Here is a 16,447-nt window from a genome sequence, read left to right as displayed (position 1 = left end):
ACCGAATCATAGCATTACAATAGAGGAAATTTTGTGGGTATCATCCGCGCTGATATCTCCTGTGGACTTCGAAACGCGTTGAGGAAATAAAACCATCCTTTACTTTTTACACGCCTGGATTGCCTTTTGTACAGCAGCGCGGATGTTACCCACAAAATTTCCTCTATTGTAATACAGCCCCATACGATATAATGGATACATGTGGTATCCATTAAAAAAAAAAAAAAAAAAAAAAATGGATGCCACATGTACCAGAAACACAGATGTGTGATTTTGTCCACAATTCATATTCCATGTATGGGCACCGCTGGCCCTTACATCATGTTTTGGGGTTTGTGGACCATGTTCAAAAGTTTCAACAGAACCCTCAGGTACTGAAAGAAATGGCCGGGGGAGTGAGAACAAAGGAAGTAGTGATTTTATAAAATATGTGGATTCTCATAGTGAGCCCTACAGGAAAATCACAGGATCAGTAATCGTAAGTCTCATCGGAGCTGTATGACCCGTCCTATGCCCAGGAGGCAACCAACAAAGGGCCATGATCAGCATCCGAGAGGGGGACATAGAATATGAGACTTGCTCGAGGGTGCAGACATTACAAGGATTTCTTCACATTAACCAGTCACGTCTCGAACGCACGTATTCACCCAGATTTCTAGGAATCTCTGGGGCGTACAGCGGGAGAGTCAAAAAGTAAAAAATAATATACATAAAATGCAGACATAGAAACTGTGCATCCTGCATGAGATTGAAGATACCTGACACATATGAAGATATTTACAGCTCTACAAACCCTCAATTAAAAAAAAACCAAGGGGTTTCCAGAGTCCTGAGGCTCGTAAGATGCTTTAAAGGGAATCTGTCAGCAGGTTTTAGCAATGTAATCTGAGAGCAGCATAATCTAGGACAAGAAAGCCCGATTCCAGCGATGTATCACTGATCGGGCTGATTGGTGCAGTTTTGATAAAATCCGTTTTATCTGATGTAGATGTAGAAGAGCTACGACTTCTGGAACTGGATATAACTCAGCCCAAACCCCTGATTGGCTAACAATGCACAGTGTAAATAGAAAACTACCAATCAGTGGTGGGGGAAGGATAAGACCGATTAGCCGGACTGGCTTGCACATGACACCTAGGCAGAAAGTGATAATCTCCGGCTGATAAAACACTGATTGTATTGAAATCACAGCACACAGCCTAATAAATACACATAGCTGAAATCAGGCTCTCCTGCGCTATATTATGCTGCTCTCAGAGTAAATAGCAAAATTCTGAGGACAGATTCCCCGTAAGTAGGAACTAGTGAATTTGGTTGTATAAATCTCGATAGTGACGTTTGAGGGGTGAGTTGAGAAGTGGTTGGATTTTCAAACCGCGTCTAAAGGCATCTGAAAGATTCTTTTCAGAACCCTGAGGCTATGTGCACACATTCAAAATTTCTTGCAGAAATTTCCTGAGCAAAACAGGATATTTTCTGCAAGAAATCCGCATGCGTTTTTACCGCGTTTTTGGTGTGGTTTTTTTGTGGATTTTTCCGGAGGTTCCCAATGCAATAATATAGTGGGAAATCTGCAAAAAAAAATCCGCAAAATTAATGAACATGATGCGTTTTTTACCGCGATGCTTTTTTTTTCGCAGAAAAAAACGCATCATGTGCACAAAAATTGCGGAATGCATTCTAAATGATGGGATGCATAATGTATGCATTTTTTCAGCGAAAAAATGCAAAAAATCTGCAACGTGTGCACACAGCCTTAAAGACCATACGACACACAAATATCTCTATTTTTTTATATTAGTTGTTTGTATTATTTTTTGCCCATTCATTCATTATTTCTTCTAAATAGTGATGCATTTTCCACAGAACAGAAACCCACCTCCCCTAATACACATGTATTCTCAGCTTACAGGAGCGTGCATGTATTCTTATACGGTCTATTGGTGGGTCAATCTCCTGACCAAAACTTACAGGATCATCTGTAATGGTCAGGCTATAAGTTCGGGTTGGGAGCCCTGCGATCAGTCCGGGCATTGAAGTCCTTATACAGACCGTGAAATACACTAGGCCTTAGGGTATGTAAACACGTTCAGGATTTTTTGCGGGTTTTTTTTGCGTTTTTTCGCAATAAAAACGCATAAAAAACGCATATATATGCATCCTATCATTTAGAATGCATTCCGCAATTTTTGTGCATGTGATGCGTTTTTTTCGGTGAAAAAAATGCATCGCGGTAAAAAAAAGCAGCATGTTCATTAATTTTGCAGATTTTTCGCGTTTTTCACGCTATTTAATACATTGGGAAAGCCCCGGAAAAAAAAAACGCACAAAACGCGTTAAAAAAAAACGCATAAAAAAAACGAAAAAAACGCATGCGAATTTCTGGCAGAAATGTCCGGTTTTTGTCAGGAAATTTCTGCAAGAAATCCTGAACGTGTGCACATAGCCTTAGGCTGATTTCACACATCTATGCTTCATGGTTCAAGTACGGACTGCGTGTCTCCTAGCCTGAACTCTACAGGCCAGGAGCCCAGTGGCCAGTCCGTGCATAGCGGTTCGTACAAAATTTGTCTTAAGAAAAAAAGGAAACCAACCACTAGAAGGAAATGACTGAATAACCCAACATCAACAGCCCGATCATTCTTACTCCCGATAACGGAACTCAGCAGAGTGAGGACCACCATGCACATTAGATGGTTGGCCAGTCTTGAAAATCGGTGGCCTCCAATGCATGATGGATAAGCTGCAGCGGACTCACGCTGTCCATGTTGGAAGACGAAGTTGGACGCTGCAGGTCCCTTTTACTAGCAGATGATCTCAGAACAAAAATTTCCAGCTGTGGAGATTCCAAGGCCAGATCCCTCTCTCCCCGACATCCATCTGTTGGGTGGATATACGGGAGCCCTTAATACTGCCATTTCAGAGCATCCCGTCAAAATCTTAGGGCTCAGCTGACTTTAGTCTAATGTGTTAGTGTAAACTGATTGCTAAGTTGTTAATAATTGCATTTTTGAAAACAGCACCCCAGCCGTGCAAAACCCTTAAGGCGGCAATCTGACTAATTTAATTCCCAAGAAGCCTAGGCTCCTGTACGTGGCTGCCGGAAGTTATGATCCTGTGACATCTGCGGCGTTTAATAGTAAGAAATTACTACAACGCTGGAAGTGGTTAAGTTCTGTGAATCAGATGAAACACTCCGGTTATTGGGCAGCACTTAATGCCGACATGACCTGAATATCTCAATGAGATTAGCTGCTCTCAGTCTTAGGATGTTCCTGGCAGCGGCTGGAGGAAAAATAATTACTGTGTGCAGTTTATCAAATGACCGCGATCTAGAGAAAGAAAATGGTGTGCATAAAGTTATCAAAAAATGGAGGGGTCTAAATTCTTCTGCTCTGTCATTCACTCTTTTTCAGTGGGCAGTTCCTCTTCATGTGTATTCTGCCAGCACTATTGGTGTTTGAACATTCTTCAGTTTACATCTTTGCTGCTGCCATTGACCAAAGACTTGCCAGAACCGAAAGCTCGACTATGCAGTTAGACAGCAGGAATTAAGAGACAAAAGGCAAACCCAGTGTGTACAAAGACCCGCCCTTTTACTTCCCATAGAGTCAAAGCAACGTCCTAAATTCCTGTAGTAAAAAACCTACCGCCACTTCATGTAGAGAGACAAGGACCTGCCCCCACTTCATTTAGAAAGACAAGGACCCGCCCCCATGTCTTGTAGAAAGACAAAGACTCGCCCCCCACTTCCTGTAGAAGGCAAGGACCTGCCCGCACTTCGTGTAGAAAGACAAGGAGACCCGCCCTCACAACCTGTAGAAAGACAAGGACCCGCCCTCATGTCCTGTACGACAAGGACTCTCCCCCACTTCCTGCACAACAAGGACCCTCCCCCACTTCCTGCACAACAAGGACCCGCCCCCACTTCTTGTAGAAAAACAAGGACCCGTCCCTACTTTCTATACAAAGACAAGGACCCGCCCTAGTTCCTGTAGAAAAAAAGGACCCGCCCCCACTTCCTATAGAAAAACAAGGACCTGTCCCTACTTCCTATACAAAGACAAGGACCCGCCCTAGTTCCTGTAGAAAAACAAGGACCCGCCCCCACTTCCCATAGAGACGGGTCCTTGTTGTTCTATTTCCTATACAAAGACAAGGACCCCCCCCCAGTTCCTGTAGAAAGACAAGGACCCGCCTCAATTTCCTGTAGAAAGACAAGGAACAGCCCCCACTTCCTGTAGAAAAACAAGGAACCGCCCCTACTTCCTGTAGAAAAACAAGGACACCCCCCACTTCCTGTAGAAAGACAAGGGCCCGCCCCCAATTCCTGTAGGAGGACAAGGACCCGCCCCCACTTCCTGTAATCAGTCTTAACATCTTTGCTCCTCCAGACAAATTATGCCATAAAACAAGCAGTGAACAGAAAGATATATAGAAGAGACTCCTAATAGCAGACACTTCAGAGTAGTTTTGGGGGGTTAAGACAACATGTGACTCGCAGCTTGTCTATTTATCATATTATGAAGTCTGAAAGTACAAAGATCAATTAAAACCTTAAAAAAAAAACCTTACGCTGTAACATATTACTGCATGAAAAGTAAGTCACAGCTCAACGAGTGCAGTTGTCGCCTCCTTCCTGGTGTAAGAAACTTCGGCATGAGACACGACCATAATGTACTCCTGAAGGGGACAGGTGTTGTGGACTTAAAAAAAAAAAAATGCCCCTTAATCCTTTTTCCCCCCACCATTTCAGAGATGGCAGAGCCAATTCAACAGTTAACAAGAAGTGGTCGGACAGAGGAGCGTCAGAAAGTGCCCTTCCTGCTATTGAGCAGCAAAGAAAAGGTAATTTGGACTTTTTTTTTTTAGGAAAACACAAAGTTAAAAGGAATATCCTCCCATGATATCATAAATATCCCTACAGGTGGAGGTCCTTCCTATACACTATGGTGAAAAATAGCAGCACAAGGTTTACTGGTCTCAAAGTCATAAGGATGAGTGGAGGGTGGTTAAAGGACCTTCATTCTCCTAAAAATTGGACACTTATATGGGTTATTTGGCTTCCAAAAAAAGACAGAACTGCAAAACCTAACTCTCGGACGTCTAAGTAGACCTGTATCCAGTATTTAGTGCCAGTACAGAGCTATGACTTTTATTGGAGGAGCCTTAATATGCCTCAGTGTCGTCCTTCGTACCCCTTTGTTGCCCTGAGGTTCTCCTGATGATGGATGGGACTGTTAGGATCTTGGTGGAATCTTCCTTCATATATTCTCACCCTGCTCCCTTATTTCTTCCCACTGATTTAGGGTATTTCCTATTCTTTGTACCCATTTTGGATTTCCTGAATGTTTGCCCACCAGGCATTATAAATGAGCCTTCCCTACATCATTACCACAGACTATGCTTCTGACGGTTCCTCTTAAATGCTTAGATGCTGCGTTTGCTCTGGATTGCAGCATCTAAGCATTCAGGATAAGAGTTTTCTCCAATCGCGGCCATTGCAGTAATTTATGGCTATAGATTATAGATGTATTATAAACTACATAATCTCCAGAAAATGGTAACAAAAGTATATTGACTAGTTTGGAAGAGTTAAAAAGCCTTGGAACAAAAAAAGTTCTGTGCCAGACCCTCACATTGTGGATCACAGGATGATGGCATTCCAGTGTACCACGTGTCTATTTATGCATACATTAGTGGTGTTTTTCTGCACTTTTGGGTCTAAGACTCTGAGCAGGAAATCAGATTATCAATCTCTAATTCTGGGCTGACTGCCCGCCTTGTTTTCCTAAGGAGAAACCTTGTTTGTAGGTCAAGTGACAGGGGCGCCCCGCTGACCTCACAAACCAAATGTTCCTGACTGTATGTGGTCAGTGCAACGTGAATTTAAAGGAGACCCTGCATCTAAATCTAAGAACTGATAAGAGGTCTCATTAAAGACAAGAAGTGGTCACAAGTGATCACGTGCTTAGACATCCTTTATAATCCTTATACAAGAGAAAATCATGTAAAAAAAAATAAAACAGATAAGAAAAAAAAATAACAATTGTACATACTAGTCCTCATTGGAATAATGTGCAAACCTCCCACAGTAATTTAGTGGTGTAAACCAGAGGTGTCAAACTGCATTCCTCGAGGGCCGCCAACAGGTCATGTGTTCAGTATTTCCTTAGCATTCCACAAGGTGCTGGAATCATTTTGTGCAGGTGATTAATTATCACCTGTGCAATACAAGGAAATCCTGAAAACATGACCTGTTGGCGGCCCTCGAGGAATGCAGTTTGACACCTCTGGTGTAAACCATGAGCACAAGCCCCTCTCAGCCCAGAGCCTGCAAAAGGGCAAGCCCCTCCCAACCCAGGGCCGCAAAGCACAAGCCCCTCCCAATTCGGTGCCACAAAGCGCAAGCCCCTCCCAACCCGGTGCCACAAAGCGCAAGCCCCTCCCAACCCGGGGCCGCAAAGCACAAGCCCCTCCCAATTCGGTGCCACAAAGCGCAAGCCCCTCCCAACCCGGTGCCACAAAGCGCAAGCCCCTCCCAACCCGGTGCCACAAAGCGCAAGCCCCTCCCAACCCGGGGCCGCAAAGCACAAGCCCCTCCCAATCCGGGGCCGCAACGCACAAGCCCCTCCCAACCTGGGGTCCCAAAGTGCAAGCCCCTCCCAATCTGGGGTCGCAAAGCACAAGCCCCTCCCAGCCCAGGGTCGCAAAGTGCAAGCCCCTCCCAACACAGTACAGTAAACAAGCCCGGCAATGCTATAATGTGGTAATGCCATAAAACACAAGCACTCCCAACCCAATGTCGAAGTACCACAAGGAAAGACGTGCCAAGATTGTGACAGTGCCACAAATGACAAGTCGCCCATCCTCCCTGTGCTGTAACACACAAGCCCCTGGCCATAATGCGGCAAGGAACAAGCACTGCCAGTTTTCTGCATATTTTTCTACAACACATAGTTGGTCTATTTGCAGCAACTTGATTAACTTTTCTCTAAACTTTTTTTTTTATATAAACTTTGTAAAAAAACAAAACCTCATAAGCTGCAATTTTGCAAAATGCTGTTAAAAATTGCACCATGACTACAAACTGAATAAACACCAGCCCATTATATCAAGAATCAGGTAACGGAAAAGGGATTTTATAAACAAAAAAATATTGATGAAAACATTTAGAACAAATAATTTCATAATGAAAAACAACAAAAATCTAATGTCATTAGTCTGCATTTGCAATATGTAAAATGAATCAGATAACGAGAAAACTGGATTATGCAGAGCGGCCGCACAGGCTAGATGAAGGGACCCTCATATCACAGGTTGTTCTGATCACAAGTTTCAGGGGCGGACGCTCTCATCTAATTTTACCTACAGCTCCCCCACAGGAGTAATTAAGCATTACACATTTCCCATTAAGGGGGTTTTCCAGAGCCGCCCACTTCCGCATTGATCGGCAGGTATCATGCACGTGTATCGTGACCTAGTCTAGCGACCAGGACACGTGCTCCATACCTGCCGATTGTGCCGCCCAATTCCAGCAAGTATGTGGAGTTGCAACCTTATTGGCAATGCTCACTCCAATGCTGAAGTGTCTTTAGATGACCCCATATGATTAATCTGTAGGGTCCTCCAACGAGATTGGAAAATGTAATATTTATAAGAATATGAAAGAAAAGACAATTAAAGGGGTTGTCTGCAACTTTGACATTGATGGCCTATACTTAGGGTAGGTCAATAAATGGAGACGTCTGACAGTAAAATTATTACTCAAGAACAATACTCACTTTCCAGTGGCCCCCACCCGCAGATCCAGCACTGGCCGCTCCGGAGGTCTGTAGCGACTATGAAAATGGTGACTGCCCCGTCTGGAATTCACAGCATGGTGGCAGCAGTCACAAGACAGACGCATCAGACGTTTCTCCAATGATGCCCTCTTCCAGACAACCCCTTTAATATCAGATTAGGGGGAGGAGGATTTGGCTCCCGGCAGCCATAGAGTTCCAGTGGAAAACCCCTGAAAATGGTGCGAGGGCATGACGTCCTAATAGGATGTATTAGAAAGGGGTGGTCTTGACACAATCAGCTTAATGGTGCGTCTTTGGTGGGCAAAATAATCACTTTGGCATCTATTAAGTGCAAGTCGAGTCTTTTAACCGAAGACCCCCCTCCTCCAGGGGAAAAAAAAACAAAAAACACAACCTGACTGCTTGCCATCCCCCCATGCACGCTATGTCCAGCCCTGCAGAAGAAGCAGCCATATTACTACAGGAGGCCAGATCATTTTTTGCCGTTTTTTTCCCAACAGTGCGGAGAAGTGATATACGAGAAAAGACAGTATGGAAAAGCCAAGTGGGCGTGTATCAAGATGAAAGAGGAGCGGTATGAGCAGAGTATATGCATGGGGTTCATGAAGCTCATGAGATACATCTGTGAACAGAACTCCTCAGGTAAGACGTCTCCTGCCGTGGGGGTAACACTGCGAGTGGGTCTTTGTTATGGGGCTTCCACCACTCCATTCCCCCACATATCCCAGTTCTCCTGCGGACAGACGGCCACTTGCCATCCTACATCCTCCTTCTTCCCCATTACCCTAGCTGTAATCTTTTGTTCCTAGGCACGTACCTGGGCATGACTATCCCAATCCTGACAACGGTGCACACCGACGAACTGCGGACTGGCCTCACGCGCTCAGTGACTGTGGCTTATTATATCCCGAACCATCTTCAAGATGATCCGCCTGAACCAACCGACCAGGAAATCATCATCGAGGAGTGGCCAGCTACCATTGTCTTCTCTAGGTACAGTTGCTACTTAAAGGGGTATTCCCATCTCCAAGACCCTATCACATTAATTAGTAGCTGTAATAATAATAATAATAATAATAGCAAATACATCCAATTATTGATTGACAACTTTTATAAAAAGTCCTAAAAAGGTATTCCTATCTCCAAGATCCTATCCAATATGCGGTAGGTGTAATAACATTAGCAAATACCTCCAATTACAAATGTAGTATAGTTCTTCTGATTAGCTATGTCGCTGACCCCATGTCCAAGTCATTGCAGTAGCTTAGGTATCCATGGCTATGACCACTCATAGTGACAGTTAGTTGTTAGTGGTCATAACTATGGATACCTAAACTACTACAATGCCCTGTACAAGGAGTCAGCAACATAGCTACCGTAATCAGAACTATACTACATTTCTAATTGGAGGTATTTGCTAATATTATTATTAAACCTACTGCATATTAGGGTAGGATCTTGGAGATGGGAATACCCCTTTAGGACTTTTTATCAAAGTTACCAATCAATGGAAAGACAGTTTTGTCCAATTAATTGAACTAGGAGTGGGCGGTGACATTACAGAAGTTGTCCACTACTCTGACAACTTCTTCTCATACCCCAAGCTTGGCCCCAATAAAATAATAAAGCCTATACTCCCCTCCCGTGCCGTTCCCGTGGTGTCGGCACTAGTTCTCCCAGGCTGTTGTTGTGACCCAGTCGAATCAGAGTCATGAAAACCGCACACATGCCCCAGTGAGAGCAAGTGATGACACCGCGGGAACGGTGCTGGCCCAGGAGGAGAGTATAGGTTTTATTATTTTAATCGGGGCCAAACATTTTGATTAAGAAGGGGTTGTCGTAGTAGTGGCCAACCCCCTTAATTGTAATACGGGTGAGTGACAGCATTAGTGGTAGTCTGAGTGGCTGGATTGTGCTGTGGATAGCAGCATTAAACTGACATAGAAATGGCAGAATTGATCGATCCCTGACTATAGATGCTGGGTGAAGAAGGACTGGGCATGCAGGATTTCAACATGTCCGATCCCGTGATTTAAAGGGAAAGCTGTCCTCATTCAGATAACAAACGTGTATGGTGGGGGAATTGTAAGGAAAAGCTGCCGGCCATCTGAGCGGTGTGGCCGGCTAACGGTCAATGCACACAATGCTTCTTTCTGTACATCGCTTTTGCGTAAAAATAAAAATGCAGAGAAGTAGAATACTAAAGTCATTAAGATTTTTGCAATCACATGAAGTGAAGGCGTTGAGGTTTTTTTCCTGTGAGTAATGTTGATGTATATTCCGTATGTTTCTGCATTGTCGCGTGTTTTTTTTTGTAAATCAGGTTTATTAAGTTGAATTGCATATGAATATACAATGTAAATCAAGGTATAAATAAACAGATGTAAATTAGAGTATTAATAAACAATCATAAACACAGTCAAATGTGTAGGGATACTATGATATTCCATATAAATCTGTATAATACCATTTACTTTTCTCTCTCGATCAATAGGAGGATACAATTACAATTAACTTCTCAAAAGAGAGTCTGAAACCATCAACAGAGTACTATAGCCCAACCTTATGAGCGTTCTACCTTTAAATTAAGATAAGGGTACATTAGTATTTGCAGTAAAGGTTTACAGTATTATAGATCAAAACTCCCATTGTCCAACTCTTACGTATGATTTGGAGAGGTAATTGAATGCAAATTGGGAGTAAGGATGCCCAAGCTATCTAAGTTACTCAACGACCATAAAAGAATCTGGATATAGCTTAGGTTATAGAGATGAAAAAAGAAAAAGTAAGAAGAGAAAGAGGGAAAGAAAAAAAAAAAGGGGGGAGGGAAGGGAAAGGATCTGGTTTCTCGTCCGATTCAACTTGAATCTGGTTTATTTAAAATTATGGGCTAAGTGTTCCACGACAAAGAGTAATGACACACGGGGTTTAGTTTGTTCGTTAGACCATTTAACGTAGCCAAATATTTAGCTCCGCGGTCTCTCTGAATACAATCCAAGGAGACCAGATGTTAAGTTAAGTTTTGTATGAGGTTCTGGTGTCCTGACCAATCAATTGCTCCATTCTAAAGATATGATTAAGTTCTGAAACAAAATCAGAGCGTGAAGGAGATTTTGATTGGTTCCAGTAACGGGGGATTAAGTTACGTGCAGCTGTCAAGAAATGTCTAAGGCTACGTTCACATTTGCGGTCGGCGCCGCAGCGTCGCCGCATGCGTCATGCGCCCCTATATTTAACATGGGGGCGCATGGACATGCGTCGCACTTACGTTTTGCGCCGCATGCGTCCCTGCGGCGCCCGCGTCCGGGCGTAGAGGACGCAGCAAGTTGCATTTTTGCTGCGTCCAAAATCAATGAAAAAAAGGACGCATGCAGCGCAAAACGCAGCGTTGTGCATGCGTTTTGCTGAGTTTTTGTTTGCGTTGTGCGTTGCGGCGCCGACGCTGCGGCGCACAACGCAAATGTGAACGTAGCCTAAGTAAGCTTTTCTTAAATTTGGCGATGGAGAAGTCACATATAGATAATAAGGCCAATTCCATTGTAGGCTGAATTTTGTAAAAGGATAATTTATTATAAAGATCAAAAACAGCCACCCAGAAATTGTCAATGGGTGGGCAGGACCACCAGATATGTGAATATGAACCCTTTTCCTTCCAACACCTCCAACAGGTATCCGGTGTAGTGGGAAACATAGTATGGATACTGGATGGGCATCTATACCACCGAGTCAACAGTTTGTAACTTCTTTCCTGATAATCTGAGCATAATGAAGATCTGAAGGTGTGGAGGAGACTCTTGGAGCGATCCTCTGGCGTCAGTGTTTTGTTCAATTCATTCTCCCATTTCAAAAAGAATAGGGGAGGGCCAAGTGAAGTCATTTGATGTTCTTGAAACATTTTATATAGCAATAATACTGTATGTGTCAGAGGACTCTCCCCCAAGCACACGGACTCGAAGGGAGTAAGAGGTCTAAAGATGTCAGTCTGCTTAGATATCTTAACAATGTAGCTTTTAATCTGTTCGTGGAAAAACTATGAACCTGAAGGAGGTTCAGTTCCGATGAAGATGGATGGTAGGGATTTTATCGAAGATTGATCTATGTAGTCGTAGACTATTGGGTGGCTGTCTTTGTGTTTCTGCAAGAAGGTAACTTTGGCCAGACCTGCAGGAAAGTCTGGATTATCGGAAATCGGAGTTAAAGGGCCTGGTATGGATGAGAAATTGAGCTTTTGGTTACCATTTTTAACAAATAGGGTCAGGTTTCTTGTAAGAAAGGGAAAGTCATCTCTGTACTTTTGCACTTCCTCCCTGCCAAATGTTTGCTATAGGGCTACTCGGTGAAAGTTTTGTCTCTAAATCAACCCATTTTTTACTGTGTTTGTGGTGGAACAGGTCTAAAATGCAAGTTCCAAGAGATGCATAGTTATAGAATGAAAAGTTTGGAAGGCTCAGTCCCCCAGTTTGTTTAGATCTGCACAAAAAATGGTATGACAAGCGTGGACGTCTGCCAGACCATACAAATCTTGTTATTGCTGTCTTGAGTCTAGAGAAAAAGGAAGGAGGAAGAAACAGGGATGGTCTGGAAAAAGTAAAGAAGATGTGGTAATAGGTCCATTTTAATTGCATTGATCCAAGCCAGGATAAATGTAGTTTGTTCCATTTCTCTAGGTCAAGCTCCGCCCTGTGGAGGGCTATTTTGTAATTGGCATCATATAATTGCGATGTCTTGGCAGTTAATTTTATGCCCAGGTACGTAAGGGAGTCAAATCGCCATCTAAATCGGAAGGAGGAGCACAACTGGGAGACTAGAGAAGGTGATAAATGAGATATTTAGTATTTCGGATTTATGTGAATTCATTTTGAAATTACTCAGGGATCTAAATCTGTGCAATTCCGATATGATATTGGGTAAACTGGTAATGGGGGAGGTAATGTACATGAGCACATCATCGGCAAAAAGTGCCAATTTGTGTTCTTCCGATTGGATCCTCAGTCCCGCTATAGATGGGTTATTGCAAATCGCAACGGCGAGATGTTCCATAATTAATACATATAATAGAGGAGACAATGGGCACCCCTGCCTCGTGCCATTTCGTATGTGGAAAGGGTCTGACAGAGAGCCATTCACTTTAACCTGAGCAGAGGGGGACTCAAAGGGCCATGATACTCCACAGCATTTTCTCTTTCAGTCCAACGCCTTCAAGCTTTTGACACATAAAATCCCATCCCACTCTTTCAAATGATTTTTCGGTGTCAATCGACAACACACAGATCACCTCTTCTGTTTGCTCTGTCAATCAAAGAAATAGATCTAATGGTATTGTCTCTTGCCTCTCTTCCTGGTATGAAACCTACCTGATCCTGATTGACTAATTGCGGCAAAAGACAGCTTAGTCTCTTTGAGATCATTTTGGCATAGATTTTTACATCTATATTTATAAGTGAGATGGGGCGATAATTTCTGCACAGTGAAAGATCCTTCTCCGGCTTCGGAATGACCGTTATATGGGGAACTAGAGCTTGTGAGGGAAAGGAACCCCCTGAGGATATAAAATTACATATGGTTAAGAATGGAGGGCATAACAGGTCTGAGAACTGTTTGTAGAATACAGCTGTGTATCCATCAGGACCAGGGCTTTTGCCCGATTTCAAATCCCGGATCACAGAGGTGACCTCTTCTACGGAAAAGTCATTCTCTAAATCTGTCAGGGTCTCTTCAGAGATTGTAGGTAGTTTATTTAATTATAGTGCTTTGGAACAAAGCACTATACTGTTATTCCACCGTGGTAAACGTCCGCACGTAATGCGGCCCGAACCGCTAAACTCACAGACTCCAGTGAGGTGTCATTTCGAAGCCAGCGTTCCTGAGAGGTGTGCTAAGTATTTTTCGTGTCGATCGGATTTGTAGTTTTGGCGCAATTTGCGTTTGAAAAAAGTGTCTCAATGCATTTCAATAGGGAAATTTTCCAATACGTTTATAATGGGCCTGATTTCTGAGGCAATTTCTAAAAATAACTGCCACCTGGCTGATTACCTCATTGATATGCGCAGTGAGACCCAGTTACTATGCCAACGCCTATAAACTCTACCAGCCCACCAGGTCACAAGTTTTGTCAGATAATATCAGCTCTTAAAGTGACAGTACAGCACAATTACAAAGCACTATCTGTAGTCTTATCATTATTGCCCCGCTCACCAAATCGGACCCAGCCCACCAAATCGGACCAGAGTGCCCCCGCTTGCCAAAATCGGACCCAGAGTGCCCAAGCCCGCCAAATCGGACCCAGAGTGGCGCCGCCCGTCAAGTCGGACCCAGAGTGGCGCCGCCCACCAAATCGGACCCAGAGTGGCGCCGCCCGCCAAATCGGACCCAGAGTGGCGCCGCCCGCCAAATCGGACCCAGAGTGGCGCCGCCCGCCAAATCGGACCCAGAGTGGCGCCGCCCGCCAAATCGGACCCAGAGTGGCGCCGCCCGCCAAATCGGACCCAGAGTGACCCGGGCCGCCAAATCGGACCCAGAGTGGCGCCGCCCGCCAAATCGGACCCAGAGTGGCGCCGCCCGCCAAATCGGACCCAGAGTGGCGCCGCCCGCCAAATCGGACCCAGAGTGGCGCCGCCCGCCAAATCGGACCCAGAGTGGCGCCGCCCGCCAAATCGGACCCAGAGTGGCGCCGCCCGCCAAATCGGACCCAGAGTGGCGCCGCCCGCCAAATCGGACCCAGAGTGACCCGGCCCGCCAAATCGGACCCAGAGTGACCCGGCCCGCCAAATCGGACCCAGAGTGACCCGGCCCGCCAAATCGGACCCAGAGTGACCCGGCCCGCCAAATCGGACCCAGAGTGACCCGGCCCGCCAAATCGGACCCAGAGTGACCCGGCCCGCCAAATCGGACCCAGAGTGGCGCCGCCCGCCAAGTCGGACCCAGAGTGGCGCCGCCCGCCAAGTCGGACCCAGAGTGACCCGGGCCACCAAATCGGGCCCAGAGTGACCCGGGCCACCAAATCGGGCCCAGAGTGACCCGGCCCACCAAATGGGACCCAGAGTGACCCGGCCCACCAAATGGGACCCAGAGTGACCCGGCCCACCAAATGGGACCCAGAGTGACCCGGCCCACCAAATGGGACCCAGAGTGACCCGGCCCACCAAATGGGACCCAGAGTGACCCGGCCCACCAAATGGGACCCAGAGTGACCCGGCCCACCAAATCGGGCCCAGAGTGACCCGGGTTGACCAAATCGGGCCCAGAGTGACCCGGGTTGACCAAATCGGGCCCAGAGTGACCCGGGCCACCAAATCGGGCCCAGAGTGACCCGGGCCACCAAATCGGGCCCAGAGTGACCCGGGCCACCAAATCGGGCCCAGAGTGACCCGGCCCACCAAATGGGACCCAGAGTGACCCGGCCCACCAAATGGGACCCAGAGTGACCCGGCCCACCAAATGGGACCCAGAGTGACCCGGCCCACCAAATGGGACCCAGAGTGACCCGGCCCACCAAATGGGACCCAGAGTGACCCGGCCCACCAAATGGGACCCAGAGTGACCCGGCCCACCAAATCGGGCCCAGAGTGACCCGGGTTGACCAAATCGGGCCCAGAGTGACCCGGGTTGACCAAATCGGGCCCAGAGTGACCCGGGCCACCAAATCGGGCCCAGAGTGACCCGGGCCACCAAATGGGACCCAGAGTGACCCGGGCCACCAAATGGGACCCAGAGTGACCCGGCCCACCAAATGGGACCCAGAGTGACCCGGCCCACCAAATGGGACCCAGAGTGACCCGGCCCACCAAATGGGACCCAGAGTGACCCGGCCCACCAAATGGGACCCAGAGTGACCCGGCCCACCAAATGGGACCCAGAGTGACCCGGCCCACCAAATGGGACCCAGAGTGACCCGGCCCACCAAATGGGACCCAGAGTGACCCTGCCCACCAAATGGGACCCAGAGTGACCCGGCCCACCAAATGGGACCCAGAGTGACCCGGCCCACCAAATGGGACCCAGAGTGACCCGGCCCACCAAATGGGACCCAGAGTGACCCGGCCCACCAAATGGGACCCAGAGTGACCCGGCCCACCAAATGGGACCCAGAGTGACCCGGCCCACCAAATGGGACCCAGAGTGACCCGGCCCACCAAATGGGACCCAGAGTGACCCGGCCCACCAAATGGGACCCAGAGTGACCCGGCCCACCAAATGGGACCCAGAGTGACCCGGCCCACCAAGCCTCAACACTGAGGGGCTACAACTACCAAACCAGCGCCTGAGGGGCACCCAAGTGTGAAAGTCTTGCAGGGGCAGCCCGGGCACCATTCCAAAGCACTATCTGTAGTTCCTTCAGGAAATACCCATCTAGTTGAATATAAGATTTGATTTTGTCTTGAAATGAGTGGGCAGGGAGGTCTTTAAAGTGACCATTTATATTGTACAGGGAGCTATAATAGTCATAGAAGCCGGAGAGTATGTCCTTAGTACTATGAACCTTCCTGCCCTTAGCATTTTTAATGTATGGAATAATGTTTGTGGGCCTCGTGGATGTAGGGCTCTCGCTAAAAATTTGCCACTTTTGTTACCTAGATGGTAGAAACGACTCCTGACTCATTCTCTTAGGCAACGAGATTTCTGATCTAGAATTTTAAGTAATT

At 46.3% G+C, this 16,447-nt stretch overlaps 2 protein-coding genes across 3 annotated transcripts in view; one reads left to right on the top strand and one right to left on the bottom strand.

Annotated features, from left to right (window-relative positions):
* Positions 1-16,447, bottom strand: part of FANCM (FA complementation group M) — a 110,601-nt gene that overhangs the window by 64,337 nt on the left and 29,817 nt on the right. The gene's annotated exons all lie outside the window — the stretch shown is intronic.
* Positions 1-16,447, top strand: part of LOC143777163 (heme-binding protein 1-like) — a 48,329-nt gene that overhangs the window by 13,675 nt on the left and 18,207 nt on the right. Inside the window, exons 2-5 of one of the 2 annotated variants that reach the window (XM_077267280.1) lie at positions 4,757-4,848; positions 8,306-8,447; positions 8,615-8,798; positions 11,474-11,601. In XM_077267280.1, the coding sequence (XP_077123395.1) occupies positions 4,757-4,848; positions 8,306-8,447; positions 8,615-8,798; positions 11,474-11,486 (431 nt within the window). In that variant the 3' untranslated portion in view covers positions 11,487-11,601. Of the gene's footprint in view, positions 1-4,756; positions 4,849-8,305; positions 8,448-8,614; positions 8,799-11,473; positions 11,602-16,447 lie in introns of those variants that run through there. The other variant, XM_077267272.1, reaches the window with a different exon arrangement.

The sequence above is a fragment of the Ranitomeya variabilis genome, chromosome 1 (genome assembly GCF_051348905.1).
Source record: "Ranitomeya variabilis isolate aRanVar5 chromosome 1, aRanVar5.hap1, whole genome shotgun sequence".
NCBI classification, from domain to species: domain Eukaryota; kingdom Metazoa; phylum Chordata; class Amphibia; order Anura; family Dendrobatidae; genus Ranitomeya; species Ranitomeya variabilis.
This window is presented reverse-complemented; position numbering and strand designations above follow the sequence as displayed.